Source organism: Chrysochloris asiatica, unplaced genomic scaffold, assembly GCF_000296735.1.
Source record: "Chrysochloris asiatica unplaced genomic scaffold, ChrAsi1.0 scaffold00004, whole genome shotgun sequence".
Lineage (NCBI taxonomy): Eukaryota > Metazoa > Chordata > Mammalia > Afrosoricida > Chrysochloridae > Chrysochloris > Chrysochloris asiatica.
Window position 1 is genome coordinate 3974223 of NW_006408522.1, and position 12893 is coordinate 3987115.

At 40.9% G+C, this 12893-nt stretch overlaps 1 protein-coding gene across 2 annotated transcripts in view; it reads left to right on the forward strand.

Annotated features, from left to right (window-relative positions):
• Nucleotides 1-346: 346 nt before the first annotated feature.
• Nucleotides 347-12893, forward strand: part of SPG21 (spastic paraplegia 21 (autosomal recessive, Mast syndrome)) — a 19057-nt gene continuing 6510 nt past the window's right edge. The window contains exons 1-4 of one of the 2 annotated variants that reach the window (XM_006831534.1): nt 347-427; nt 4218-4379; nt 7941-8021; nt 9426-9571. In XM_006831534.1, the coding sequence (XP_006831597.1) occupies nt 365-427; nt 4218-4379; nt 7941-8021; nt 9426-9571 (452 nt within the window). In that variant the 5' untranslated portion in view covers nt 347-364. The remainder of the gene's footprint in view (nt 428-4217; nt 4380-7940; nt 8022-9425; nt 9572-12893) is intronic. The other variant, XM_006831535.1, reaches the window with a different exon arrangement.

Here is a 12893-nt window from a genome sequence, read left to right on the forward strand (position 1 = left end):
GCAGTATGGTGTCAGGGAAAGACTGTCCTGTGTCTGGTCCCAGCTCTGCCATAGCCATGTGATCTCAGATAAATCCTGCACATTTTCTAGACCAGCTTCCTCTGCTGGAAGAACTAAAAGGGTTGGAATCATGATCTCTAAGGGCGTCTTCCAGCCCTAAGATTATAGGATTTCACCTAATTGTTTTCAATAGTTTAAGTGTATAGTGACCATGTAGAATAGCCCATTTCCTCTGTTTTATGCTTCAAAGTATTGGCTGGTGTAGCCACCCCAGACTCTACACTTAGTTCTGGTGTAAACATGAATTGCTGACATAAAATATCTTGTGCTTTCATTTCAGGGTTAACCTCCATTGCAGATAATCATGGGAGAGATTAAAGTCTCTCCTGATTATAACTGGTTTAGAAGTACAGTTCCCCTCAAAAAGGTATGTCTGGCTATACTGTGTCTCTTGCTTGCAAACTTGTATATGTGTGTGATTTAGGCATTCTACCTCAGTAGTGTTCAAGAGTGTAGGTGGTTGTCCAGTATCAGGATTCTGGTTGAGAACATGTTATCCCCTCTGTCCTGTCAAATGCAGTCAGCTTTTGAAACTCACTGAAGATTCTGAATGGGTATAACTTTACTCATTATTTTATCATTGCTTTTACATATTCAAGCAAGCAGGTATATGTTTATTACTCTGTGTAGTTTGGTGGAAAGCTTACAGCACCAGCAACTGTATAACAAGTGCAGTGAGAGTCTGTTATAAAGCACTTTTCTGTTCCTCAGATTTAAGATTTACAGTGGGTTAGAATATACTTCCTACATTTGCAACAATATGCTCACTCTACCACAATCTCCTGGTTGAAGCCTTATTTGTCTAGGCTGTTCCCAAACCCTAAACACTTGCTTTGAAGTTTGACTATTGAGTCTTGAGTTCCAGATTAATCCCAAATATTATGGGATCACAATAGGCACAAGCTGTTTAAGCCACAGAACTTAAACTCTTGGTGAATTCTCTTACAGAAATATTAGAATACTATAATCTTAAGATCCTCTCTGTCTCTGTTATGGTCATTTTGTCAGGATAGATAGCTGTGGAAATAACATGCACATTTGTATTAATAATAAAATGACTTACTGACAAATATAGACAGAATGCCTCTTATATGCCAGGCACTGTTGTAGGAGCTCCCCATTTCAGTTTCAGGAGCTTAAAAGAGATAAATGTTGTAATAGCTCATTTAATTCTTGAAACAATTTAATAAGGTATGTAGCAGTGAGCTCATTTCACAGAAAACAAAAAGATTCATAAAGATGAATGAATGTTTAAGTTTTTGTTTTGTTTGGCTGTCTTTTGTGGTATTTGAAAAAGTAAATTAACTAGATAAACAGTTGCCAATGCAAATCAATGTGTATCCTATATTTTTATATTTAAAAAATCCAAAGCCTTGTAGGGTGTAGATTTGGAATCAGGTTAACCTGGTGTGAAAGCCATACCCACTGGGCCTGTTTAAGAGAGGGAGCCCACTTCTTTCTTGATCACTGCCCATGCTTACAGGGAAGTGGGCCTCTGGGGCCGCTCGGGTTCTACCCAATATCATCCCCACAAGTAACTCACATGACCTACTCTTCATGGATTCACTTGAATAGGAAGCCAGCGATAAGACCCCAAACAACACAAGCTATCTAAATATTCTTAGAATAGTTCTAGGAAACAATTGCATTAGTGTAAATTTCTCTAGTTATCAGTCATGATAAGTTTGCTTGGAAATGTGTGGTCGTTATTGTTAAGTGCCATTGAGGTGATTTCAACTCATATTGACCCTGTATAGGGTTTGAACCTCTGACCTACTAATTCATAATCCAGTGCTTATCCTACAGTGCCATGGCACTAGACCCTAAAACAGGAGCTCGGTGTCTCTGTAGGATAGCACTGAACTGCTAACCTCAAGGTCAGTGGTTGAGCCCACCATCTGCTCCCGGGGAGAAAGACGAGGATTTCTGCTCCTGTAAATATTTGTTTTTGTTGTTGTTAGGTGCCATCAAGTCGGTACCGACCCATAGCAACCCTCTGCACAGCAGAACAAAACACTGCCTGATCCTCACTACCGTTGCCACACTTGAGTCCATCGATGCTGCCACTTGGCCAATCCATCTCGTTGGAGGTCTTCCTCTTTTTCTCTGACCCCTCCACCTTACCAAACATGGTATCCTTCTCCAGTGACTGGTCCCTCCTGACACAGTGTTGGAAACCCTGTACAGGGTCATTATTAGTCAGAATTGACTCAGTAACACTTAACAACAACAACAACAAATTCTAAAATATCTAGCATTTATTATCAGTGTCTTTTAAAAGAGTTCTGATGAATACCTGGAACTTTGAGGAAGTTGAAGTAGAAAGCAAATAGTTATGATTTATATTTTGAGAATACTGTTTTTGTTACTTTTCTTCCAGATTGAGAAGTTGAAATAATTTTCTATAAACTTGTAAAGATCTGTAACATCTTGGATTATATTATTGTAGGAGTAATTACAAGAATAACACAGTATCAAAGCCACTAAGAGTTTTTTTGTTTTTGTTTTTTCTAACCATTACCAGAGCAAAAAGATACATGAAAGTGAAAATGTATGTAGCAAGACACACTAGAAAACAAATAAGCAAACATAAGTGTGAGATGTTGTTGTCTCCATTTCTGGCTTGGGGTCCAAAAGGAAATTGACCTTTCTGGACTTTGCCTTGCCCTGTTTTCTGCTCCTGGTGACACCAGTGACACCACAGAGTCCACAGGACTGCCAGCTGAGAGTGCTCAGAAAAAAGAGCCTGGAAACCTTGGATTTTTTTAAATCTAAAAATCAGATAAATATTGATCCACATTGGCAAATGTTCAAATAGTTGATGTACCTTTTCAAGTACCACCAAAAGGCAGCCAAAGATAACAAAAGTTATACCATCACTTGCCAAAGGACCAGGCTCCACACTGAGCACTTGACTTGCCCTGGCTCATGTAATGCTCATCTTTTCCCCTGTGGAGTCAAGAATCACCAAATCAGAAAAGCTCCTGGTGACTTTCCCTCTGCTTTTACCCCCAAAGCCAATTTCTCACTGCAGCCACCCTCGCACCCCAGACTGAATGGGTTGAAGCATTCTCTTGGGACAGTTAGACCTATACCTCACTCATCTTCTTGTGTAGCAGAAATCTCACCCTAAGAGGTTTGGTCAAAGTCAGGTTCCAGAAGCATCTTCTGAATTGGGACCCTCTTTCCCCAGTTTATTTCTAGAGCGTGTAGCCTGATCTCCCTCCCCTCCCCTCTCATACTATGCTGTGCACTCCTGACTCCAGCCTGTCCGTGGGCCACGGTGTAGAGGGACTGCAGATTACTCTACTTCTCCAAACGCACACACACCGCACACACGCAGAGCCAACTGTAAGGGGAAAAAATAAGATGCCATAGACAGAGGCTGATGTTCAGTGACAAACAAAATAGACTTCATCATGTCATCATGGATAGAAAGTGGAAAACAAGCAGAAAAGCATCTCTTTGGAATAGTGACCCTTTAGGGTTTCCAAGGTTGTACATTCATGGAAGCAGAACACCACATCTTTCTCCAGCAGAGAAGGGGTTCAAAACACCTTTCAGTCCACAGCCAAGCTCTTTAATCACTGTGCCACCAGGACATCATATCAAGCTGTTCTGTATAATATGTTAGCACTAAAGAAAGAAAAAATCCATTTACATACACACTAGGGTGGTCTCTTAGAGTACTGGTGTGGTGCTGTGGGATAAGCACTGGACTGCTGATTGCCAGGCTGGCAGTTCAAACCCACCTGTTGCCCCTTGGGAACCCTATACAGGGTTTCTGTGAGTCAGAACCGACTCGATGGCGCTTAGCAACAGCAGTCTGGTATCTTGTATTTAGGTCTCAATACTCAGACTGCTTTGCAACAAACAAGATGTTGTTGCTGTTGTTAAGTGCCATCAAGTCGGTTCTGACCCTTAACGACCCTGTATAGGGTTTCCGAGGAGCAGCTGGTGAGCTTGAAGTTTAAACTGCTGACCTTGCAGTTTAAACAGCTTTGCAGTCTGGCAATTAGCCCACAGCACCACACCAGGAATTCAACAAACAAGATAGAGGTATTAAAATTGTCCATAAAATTATTGTGTCAAATAACAATGCAAAAGCAAAGTGCAAAGGTTTTTTCACTTTTTCACACTTCTATCTTTCCCCCTAGATTATTGTAGATGACGACGACAGTAAGATATGGTCACTCTATGATGCAGGCCCCAGAAGTATCCGATGTCCTCTCATATTTCTTCCCCCTGTGAGTGGAACCGCAGATGTATTTTTCCGGCAGATTTTGGCTTTGACTGGATGGGGTTACCGGGTTATAGCTGTAAGTATCATTGACTGATTTGATATTAAAATTTGGGTCCATATTATGAGTTTTTGTGTGTGCGTTTACTTCCATTTCTGATCACCTGTACTAATGGCCATGACCTTTATTGAGGTAAGATTTTGTTTTCATATTTTGAAATGTGAAATGAAACCTTTTTGAGAATATACCGTGGTTTTGCTGAGTTTACACAGCAGTCTAGGTTCCCATTCAACAGTTTCCACGCAGAGTGTCCATTGACAGTGGTCACGCTGACGATACGTGAACATTTTCTTTATTTCCCTTCTGGTTGTTCCATTTTGAAGAGAAACCTTTTGAAGGAAGGTGGTATGTATGCATAGACACGCAAAAGAAACAAGCTTTTATTGGACACCGGCTCTACACCATGCTTTTCTGAGCATTATCTCCTATAAATCTTCTTACAACTCTGAACGGTAGGAAGCATCATCCTCATTTATAGATTAGGAAAATTAGGCTCTGGGTAATTTGGGGGATCACCGTGGGTCACCCAGCCAGAGAGTGGTGGAGAGGGAAACTGACCTTAGTCTCTGTCTCTGGTCTCCAGGTCCCCTTGTTGCTTTCTCACACCACTGCTTCCTGTGGAGCTGATCCCAGAATGTTAGACAACAGGAGGCGCCCTGACACCCCACTGACTGGAGGCTTGTTTCTTTGTACATCTTTGACATTTGGGATGAGGCTAATTCATTAGCATAGCCTCAGCATTTGGTTAAGGTTTTTGTTTCTAATATTTTATTTGTTGGCAGAGCTTGGTCTAAAGCTGGCATTCCAGCGATCATTCATGAATCTTATCTAGGAGAAAGACACTGTTGTTTGTGGTTGATTTGGGGAGGGAATGGGGGCATGGCTCATTTGTATGAACAATCCAGGTTGAGCCCTTCACTTCCTTGGAGAGACAGAGCTTTTTAGTGATTTGGAGCTGGCACTTGTTCCTGGGACTTAAAATGTTGAAATGTAATTGACATTCTGGGTGGGAGGACTGCTGTTAAGCATTTTACTTGCTCTCTAAAGGATAGAAAGGTGGGTCAGATCTTTGTTCTCTCAGAAGGTAACCAAAAATTCCACTGGAGCGACCACCACCTGGGGCCACACAAAACAAGTCCAATCCCTCTTCCTCGTGACAGCCCTTATTTGTATGAGAGAAGTTATTGTCAACACTACCTGCTGCCTTCTCTGACTAAATAGACCTAGCTTCTTTACTCTTCCTTTAGATGACATGTTGGAGTCTCTGTTACATCTCCTTCCCTCTAAAGGACAGGAAGAACTCCAGGAGAGTAGGGTGGACAGTGGCCCCATTCTAGCATTCTGTAGTGTAAGATCCCTGACAGGACCTTTTTGGGTGGCCAGTAATGATAATCCAGGGAGAGAGGGCCTAGAGCAGCCTCCAGGCATTTGTCTTTCCCACATAAGAGCATCATGCTGGCTGAGGACATGGCCAGTGGGTTTATCACTCCAAACCAGCAGGCCACCAGAGCCTTGCCTTCTAGCTGGATATTTCTTCTTTGTCATTAATTATCTTGCTATGGGCTTTCACCATTTCATGAACTTGATAATGAATCATGAAAAGGCCAACAGTGGCTTTGAAATACTATTCCCTTCAGAGATGATGAGAATACTCATCCTCCTAAGGAAGCATCATTCGATATTTAGATCATTATAGTATCTAGTAGTTAAAATGAATAATTCCTTTTTTATGATTTAAATTTTTATCACAAAAACTATAGATTCACATTCAGTTATAAGAAATAATACAGGAAAATTCCCTGCCAACATTCCAGTTTCCATCATTGCTAACATTTTGCAGAATGAAGTACAGTGAGGGGATGAGCCTTGGTGGTACAGTGGTTAAAGCACTTGGCTGTTAATCAAAAGGTTGGCAGTTTGAACTCATCCATGCTCTGAAGAGGAAAGATGTAATAGTTTGCTTCTGTAAAGATTTACAACCTTGGAAATCCTATGGACCGGTTCTACTCTGTTCTAAGGGTTGCGATGAGTCAGTATCGACTCCAAGGTAGTGAGTTTTTCTTTTTTTTTCGTTTTATAGTATAGTGAAGCCACAAAGAGCCCAAACTCAACAGGATTGCTTTGGTTGTCCGGGTCTCCCAAGTTTTCTGCCTGTGACAGGGTGCAGTCTTACTATTTCTCTCTGTCTGTCTTTGTGAGCTCTGGTGTAGTGCTGTAAGGTGAGCACTAGACAGCCACTTTCAGAAACCCTATGCAGGGTCACTCTGCATTGTAGCAGTCTAGATGGCACAGAACAAGTCTTACCACTTCTCTTTCTCTCTCTATTAGTAGAAACTATTGAAGAGTTTCCTTCTTTGGCAGGTTTCCACTCTGCACGGGTTCCAACTTTCACAGGCTTTACAGTACAGTTTTTGTTGTTAAGTGCTATCAAGTCAGTTCTGACTCACAGCGACCCAGTATGGGATTTCTGAGGAGCAGCTGGTGGGTTTGAACTGCCAACCTTGTGGTTCACAGTCCAATACTGTTCCTACAGTGCCACACCAGAGTCCATGTACAGAGTTAGCATTGATAGAAATCATTGCTTCCGATTTTTTCACATTTAAGTGTACTAACTTATGTGTGTGTGTGTGTTAAGTTCTGTGCAGTTTTATTACCTGTGTAGGGCACAGATATTTTTAAATTAAAAGCTTCATAAAAATATCATCCCTTTTCTTTTAGGCTGTCATCTGATTCATATTCTCACATTTTCTGCTAAAGAAAATCTGCTCTCCATCCTTTCTCAGAATGATCCAAAGATGGTATCTTAGTACAAGTAGTAAAGTAACATACTGCATCAAAGCTGAGCTTAGCTTACACTTTACATGGTGATATAGACTCTAGTGATTTGTCAAAGACAAAATAGATCTAAATGCTTAAAACCACAAACCTGTTATGTTTAAGCAGAGGGGATTCCTAAATGACAAACCCGAGTCCCCTAGAAATGGACACTGGCTTGTATTTCCTTTTCCTCATCATTACCAATATCATCACCATTGATAAGCTACAGAAGGCCAAGTACTGTATTTTTGTCACCAAAAAAAAAAGTATAAGAAACGAGATTGAATGACTAAGTCAGTTATAAGACGTGGAACGCTTTCCTGAACACTCCCTGAAGAGATGTTACCAAAAGGAAATGTTCTCCTTCAAACAGATTCCCTCAGTTCTCCTGAACGTAATTTAGAATGGAACTGGATTTCAGGAAAAACAGTAGTTCTTGGATGGGTTTTGCTTTACTATACCTTTGAACCTCAAACTTTCTCCACTGTTTGGAAAGGAAATTGATGTGAATTAAATACCATTCTTGTAATATCACAAGAGAGTACCTACTTAGTTTAGCTAGTTTCTTTTTAATTGGCTTGTTAGATGAATTAGGAAGCTTGGAGAAGGTGAGAGCTTATTTTCATACGTTTTGAAAAAGGAGCAGAGCTTGAAAAAATGAGAAATGCTATTCCGTGAGTCCTACATTTTTCAGATTTATACGACTTGCATTTTACCTTTATAGTTTTAAAAAGAGATAACAGCTTATTGTTATCATTTCAGTTACAGTACCCAGTTTATTGGGACCATCTTGAGTTCTGTGATGGATTCAGGAAGCTTTTAGACCATCTACAATTGGATAAAGTGAGTACCCTTACACTAGTTCTTGACTGTGGTATTAATGCAGCATTTACTCTGAAAAGCCTGGTACCTTCTTTTTTTCCCTAACAGGTTAATTGAACTATACTTCACATACAGTATACCCTTTCAATGTCTGCAGGTCAGTGGTTTTCAGTATACCCACAGAGTTGTGAAGCTAACACCACAGTCAATTTTAAGAATTTTCATCGTCTCAAAAAGAAACCTCATATTCTATAGAAGTCACTCCCCATCACCACCCAAGACCCCCAGCCTGTTGTTATTAAAGTGCCATCAAGTCAGTTCCAGATCATAGCGACCGACCTGTATAAGGTTTGCAAGGAGCAGCTGGTGAGTTTGAACACCGGCCTCGTGGTTCAAACCTACCTTTCAGTCCAATGCTTATCCTATAGAGCCACTATTAATCTGTTTCCTGTGTCTATAGATTTGAATTATCATTCCATTGATATGAACTCATATGTAGTTGTTTCTGACCAACTTACTCTGCATCTTCAAGGTTCATTCAAATAGAAGTCTTTTTTATAGGTGAATAATACTCCACTGTATGGAAATGTCACATTTTGTTTCATTCATTTATTGGTAACCTTTTAGTTGTTTACACTTTTTGGTTATTATGAATAAATACTACACAAAGGTCCATGTACAAATTTTTAAACGGTCTTATGTTTTCATTTCTCTTGAGTATATTTTACATAGGAATGGAATTACTGGATGATAGTTTTCTTTAAGAAACTACTAAGTGATGTCATTTTCTAGAATGCAGTCTGTGATAATTTAGATATGAAGTCCCTATGTGGTGCTGTAGGATAAGCACTGGACCATCAGGTCAGTTTGAGCCACAAGGTCAGTGGTTTAAGCTCCTCGGAAACCTTATACAAAGTTGCTAGGAATCGGAACCGACTCAACAGCATTTAACAACTACAACAATTTGGATATACTGTTTTCTTGACAGGGTGTATAAAGTGCATTTAAATACAGTATTTACTCATTTCTAACTGTTGTAGAAGGAGCCCTAGTAGTGCTGTAGGGTAGGCATTGGGCTGCTAACTGCAAGTCTGGCAGTTCAAACCCACCAGCCACTCTGAGGGAGAAAGTTGAGGTTGTCTGTTCCTGTAAAGATTTACAGTCCCAGGAACTCAGTGTAGGATGGCTACGAGTCGGAATCGACTCAAAGGCAGTGGGTTTGGAGTTTTTTTCTTTATAGAAAGAGCACTAGTGGCACAATGTTTGAGTGCCTAGCTGCTAACAAAAGGTCGGCGGCTCATATTTCAGTCTCCGGATTCTTGATGACATTATATTCTGTGGCTGGTGACTATTTTAAAAAGTTATTTTCAACGTCCACATTCAGGATTGATTGATGTTTTTGGATCCACTTGTGTTTATAATCAGGTTCATCTTTTTGGGGCTTCTCTGGGAGGCTTTTTGGCCCAGAAGTTTGCTGAATATACTCACAAGTCTCCCAGAGTACATTCCCTCATCCTCTGCAATTCCTTCAGTGACACCTCGATCTTTAACCAAACATGGACTGCGAACAGGTAAGAAAGTCCACATTCAGCCAACCTGCTTATTATTGGTATTCAGCAGCATTTGGAAAGTGGGGACTGGGGGAATTTTTTGGTACAGTAGGGAGGAAAGGATGGGGGCAGCGGTTGCTCCGCGGTAGAATATTTGACTTCCATTTGGGAGACCCAGGTTCGATTCCCAGCCAGTGCACCTCATGTGCAGCCACACTCATCTGCCTATTGCCATGGTACCGAATAAGTTTCAACAGCTCTTCCAAACTAAGATGGACTCGAAAGAAAGTCTTGGTGATCTCCTTTAGCCAAATAAACCCTATGGAGCACAGTGGCCCTGTGCACAAGTAATCTTGGGGATGGTGCAGGACCAGGCAGTGTTTCATCTGTTGTGCATGGGGTCGCCAGGGGTTGGAGCTGACAGGCAATGGCAGCTAACAATAGTAAGGGACGAAAAGGATGAATCTGTTTCTGGCGTTTGAAACTGTCCTGGTTTTTAAAATAGCCTTTTCAAAAACAAGCAAACAAATATTGGGCGAACTCTAAATTAAACTATTTTCATTACTCTAAATTATTTTTAATCTTACTTAATACACTTTCATATGCTTTTTCAGTTTATCTTCAGTGCACAAATAGCTAATATGTGTTCTGTTTGCTCCTCTTTCTGTGTACTGACTCCCGGTTACATTAAGCATTTGGCTCTTCACCATATTCGACCCATAGCATCTTTGTACAAATTAATTCTTTTCTTCTCTGGCTTTCTTATTCTTGACAGCTGCTTCTGTGAGTGTTGATAGTGAATGCAAACAAAATAGCATATTCCATTAGGCAACTCTGCTGCTGTGCTGTTGTTATTAAGTGCTGTTGAGTTGGTTCTGACCCATAGTGACCCTTTATAGGGCTTCCAAGGAACAGCTGGTGAGCTTGAACCACTGACCCAGACTCCAAATCTGCTGTACAATACCTCTTTAACATGTTTGAGAGTAAAGATGTCAGTTTGAGGGCTAAGATGCACCTGATCCAAGCCATGGTATTTTTAATCACCTCATATGCATGTGAAAGTTGGACAGTGAATAAGAAAGACCGTGGAAGAATTAATGCATTGGGTCATATGGTGTTGGAGGAGAATATTGAGAGTGTCATAGACCGCTAAAAAAACAAACAAATCTCTGTTGGAAGAAGTATAGCCAGAATGCTCCTTAGGAGTCAGGATGGTGAAACTCTGTCTCTCATACTTCACACGAATCAGGAAGGACCAGTCCCTGGAGAAGGACATCATGCTTGGTAAAGTTGAAAGGGGTGGATTAGCACAGTGGCAGCAGCAATGGGCTCAAGCTTAACAACAATTGTTTGAGGATGGCACAGGACCGAGCAGTGTTTCATTCCGCTGTGCATAAGGTCACTATGAATTGGCACCAACTCAGCGTCACCTAACAATAAAAACAACAATCTGGGTTATTTCCTTGAAATATGTTCTTCAAAAGGAAAGACTGGCTGGGTCATTCAGCAGCAGATGCCCCGCCCCTCACACACTTACGTTAGCCTGCTTTTTAGAAAGGTGAAAGTGTTTTGTGGTGTATCCAGTGGGATGTCTGTCTCTTCGGAGCCACGCCATCAATTTGATCATTTCCGTTACTTTGATAAGTATCTAATGTTACTTTGTTGTTGTTGTTGTTGTTAAGCACCATTGAGTTGATTCCAACTCATAGTATCTAATGGTACTTTGTTGTTAAGTGCCATTGAGTTGGTTCCAACCCATAGCGACTCTGTATAGGGTTTCTGAGGAGTGGCTGGTGAGGTTGCAGTTTAAACCAACTTTGCAGTCCAGTGCATTAACATAGAGCGCCATACCAGGACTCCATAATGGTACCATAACGCTGATTTAATGTACATTTCTTTCAATGCTAGCAAGGCTAGACTCCACCCTTAAAAAAAAAAAGACCAGTGACTAAACATATCATGGAGATCAGTTTGATTTTCATATGACGTTATAGGTAAACTTTGCATGGTTTTCACAATAGACTTAGAATCTTTAGACCTTTTCCTGACATTACCTCAGAAGTGTGTTAACTCAGCATTCACGCTGCAATTTCTTTATTCACCATCCACATATACATCAGGTCCAGATGAGCACTTAGAGCTCATTGATTATTTTTGGTGATTTTTATTGCTGCTGTTTTCATTGGCAAAATACGAAGATGGCCCTCACTTTGTGCTCTTGCTTATATATCAGCTACTTTCTATTCAATATCCGAGTGCTGACTATGTGCCACATACTGAGGGCAGAGCTAGCTGAGAGCAAAACCATGGTCCTCCCCTCCCCGAGTCAACATCAGTACCATATGGCCTTTAGAAGATGAGAAGGCAGTGAGGGGTGGGAGTGAGAATTTAAGAAGTGAACTAGAAGATGGTGGACTGGTCCTTGCAAAAGAGGCTCAACTTCTAGCAAGGCTGTTCCATTAAGATGGCATCGGCAGGTACTTTGCGCCTTTTGTTGTTGTTGTTGATAACACATACAGCAGAATATCTACCAATTCAATTCAACGCAATTTCTACACATACAATTTTACACACACCTTGAGTTCATGTTTAAATTGTACACCCATTCTCACCCTCCATTTTACACACACCTTGATTTCATGTTTAAGTTGTACACCCATTCTCACCCTCCTTTACTGAGTTGTTCCTCCCCCATTAACAAGAATTCATTGTTTCCTAAGTTTCCTGTCTGTTCTTTTGAGTTACTATTGTCAGTTTGATCCCACCTGGATACGTCTTTAAAAGAGCTCAGTGCTTGAGGCAGAGATTCTTTACTAATTAAGCCTAACTCTATAAAAGAAGCCTTGTCAGTGTCGAGGGGTACACAGTGATCTACTAACTTCAGGGTCAGTAGTTCAATCCCATCAGCTGCTCTGAGGGAGAAAGATGAGGCCGTCAGTTCCCGGAAAGATTTGCATTCTCAGAAAACAAGGAGCAGTTCTACTGTGTCTTATAGGGTTGCTATGAGCCAGAATCAGTTTGGTGGCAGTGGGTTTTGTTTTTTGGTATTTAGATGATCAGTCTAAGGAGCCCCTGTAGCTCAGTGGTTAAGTATTTGGGTACTTATCAAAAAGTCAGCGGTTCAAACCCACCAGCTGCAACGCCATAAAGATCACAGCCTTAGAAACTCTGTGGGGCAGTTCTACTCTACCTTATAGGGCCTCTGTGAGCAGGAATTTACTCTAGGGCAATAAGATTTTGTTTGTCTGGGTATCGTAAGAATGAACTTTTATAAGTAATTTTCAGCATAGATTTAAAGAAATTTGCATCTTACTATACATACTGGTTCTCAACATTTGAAACG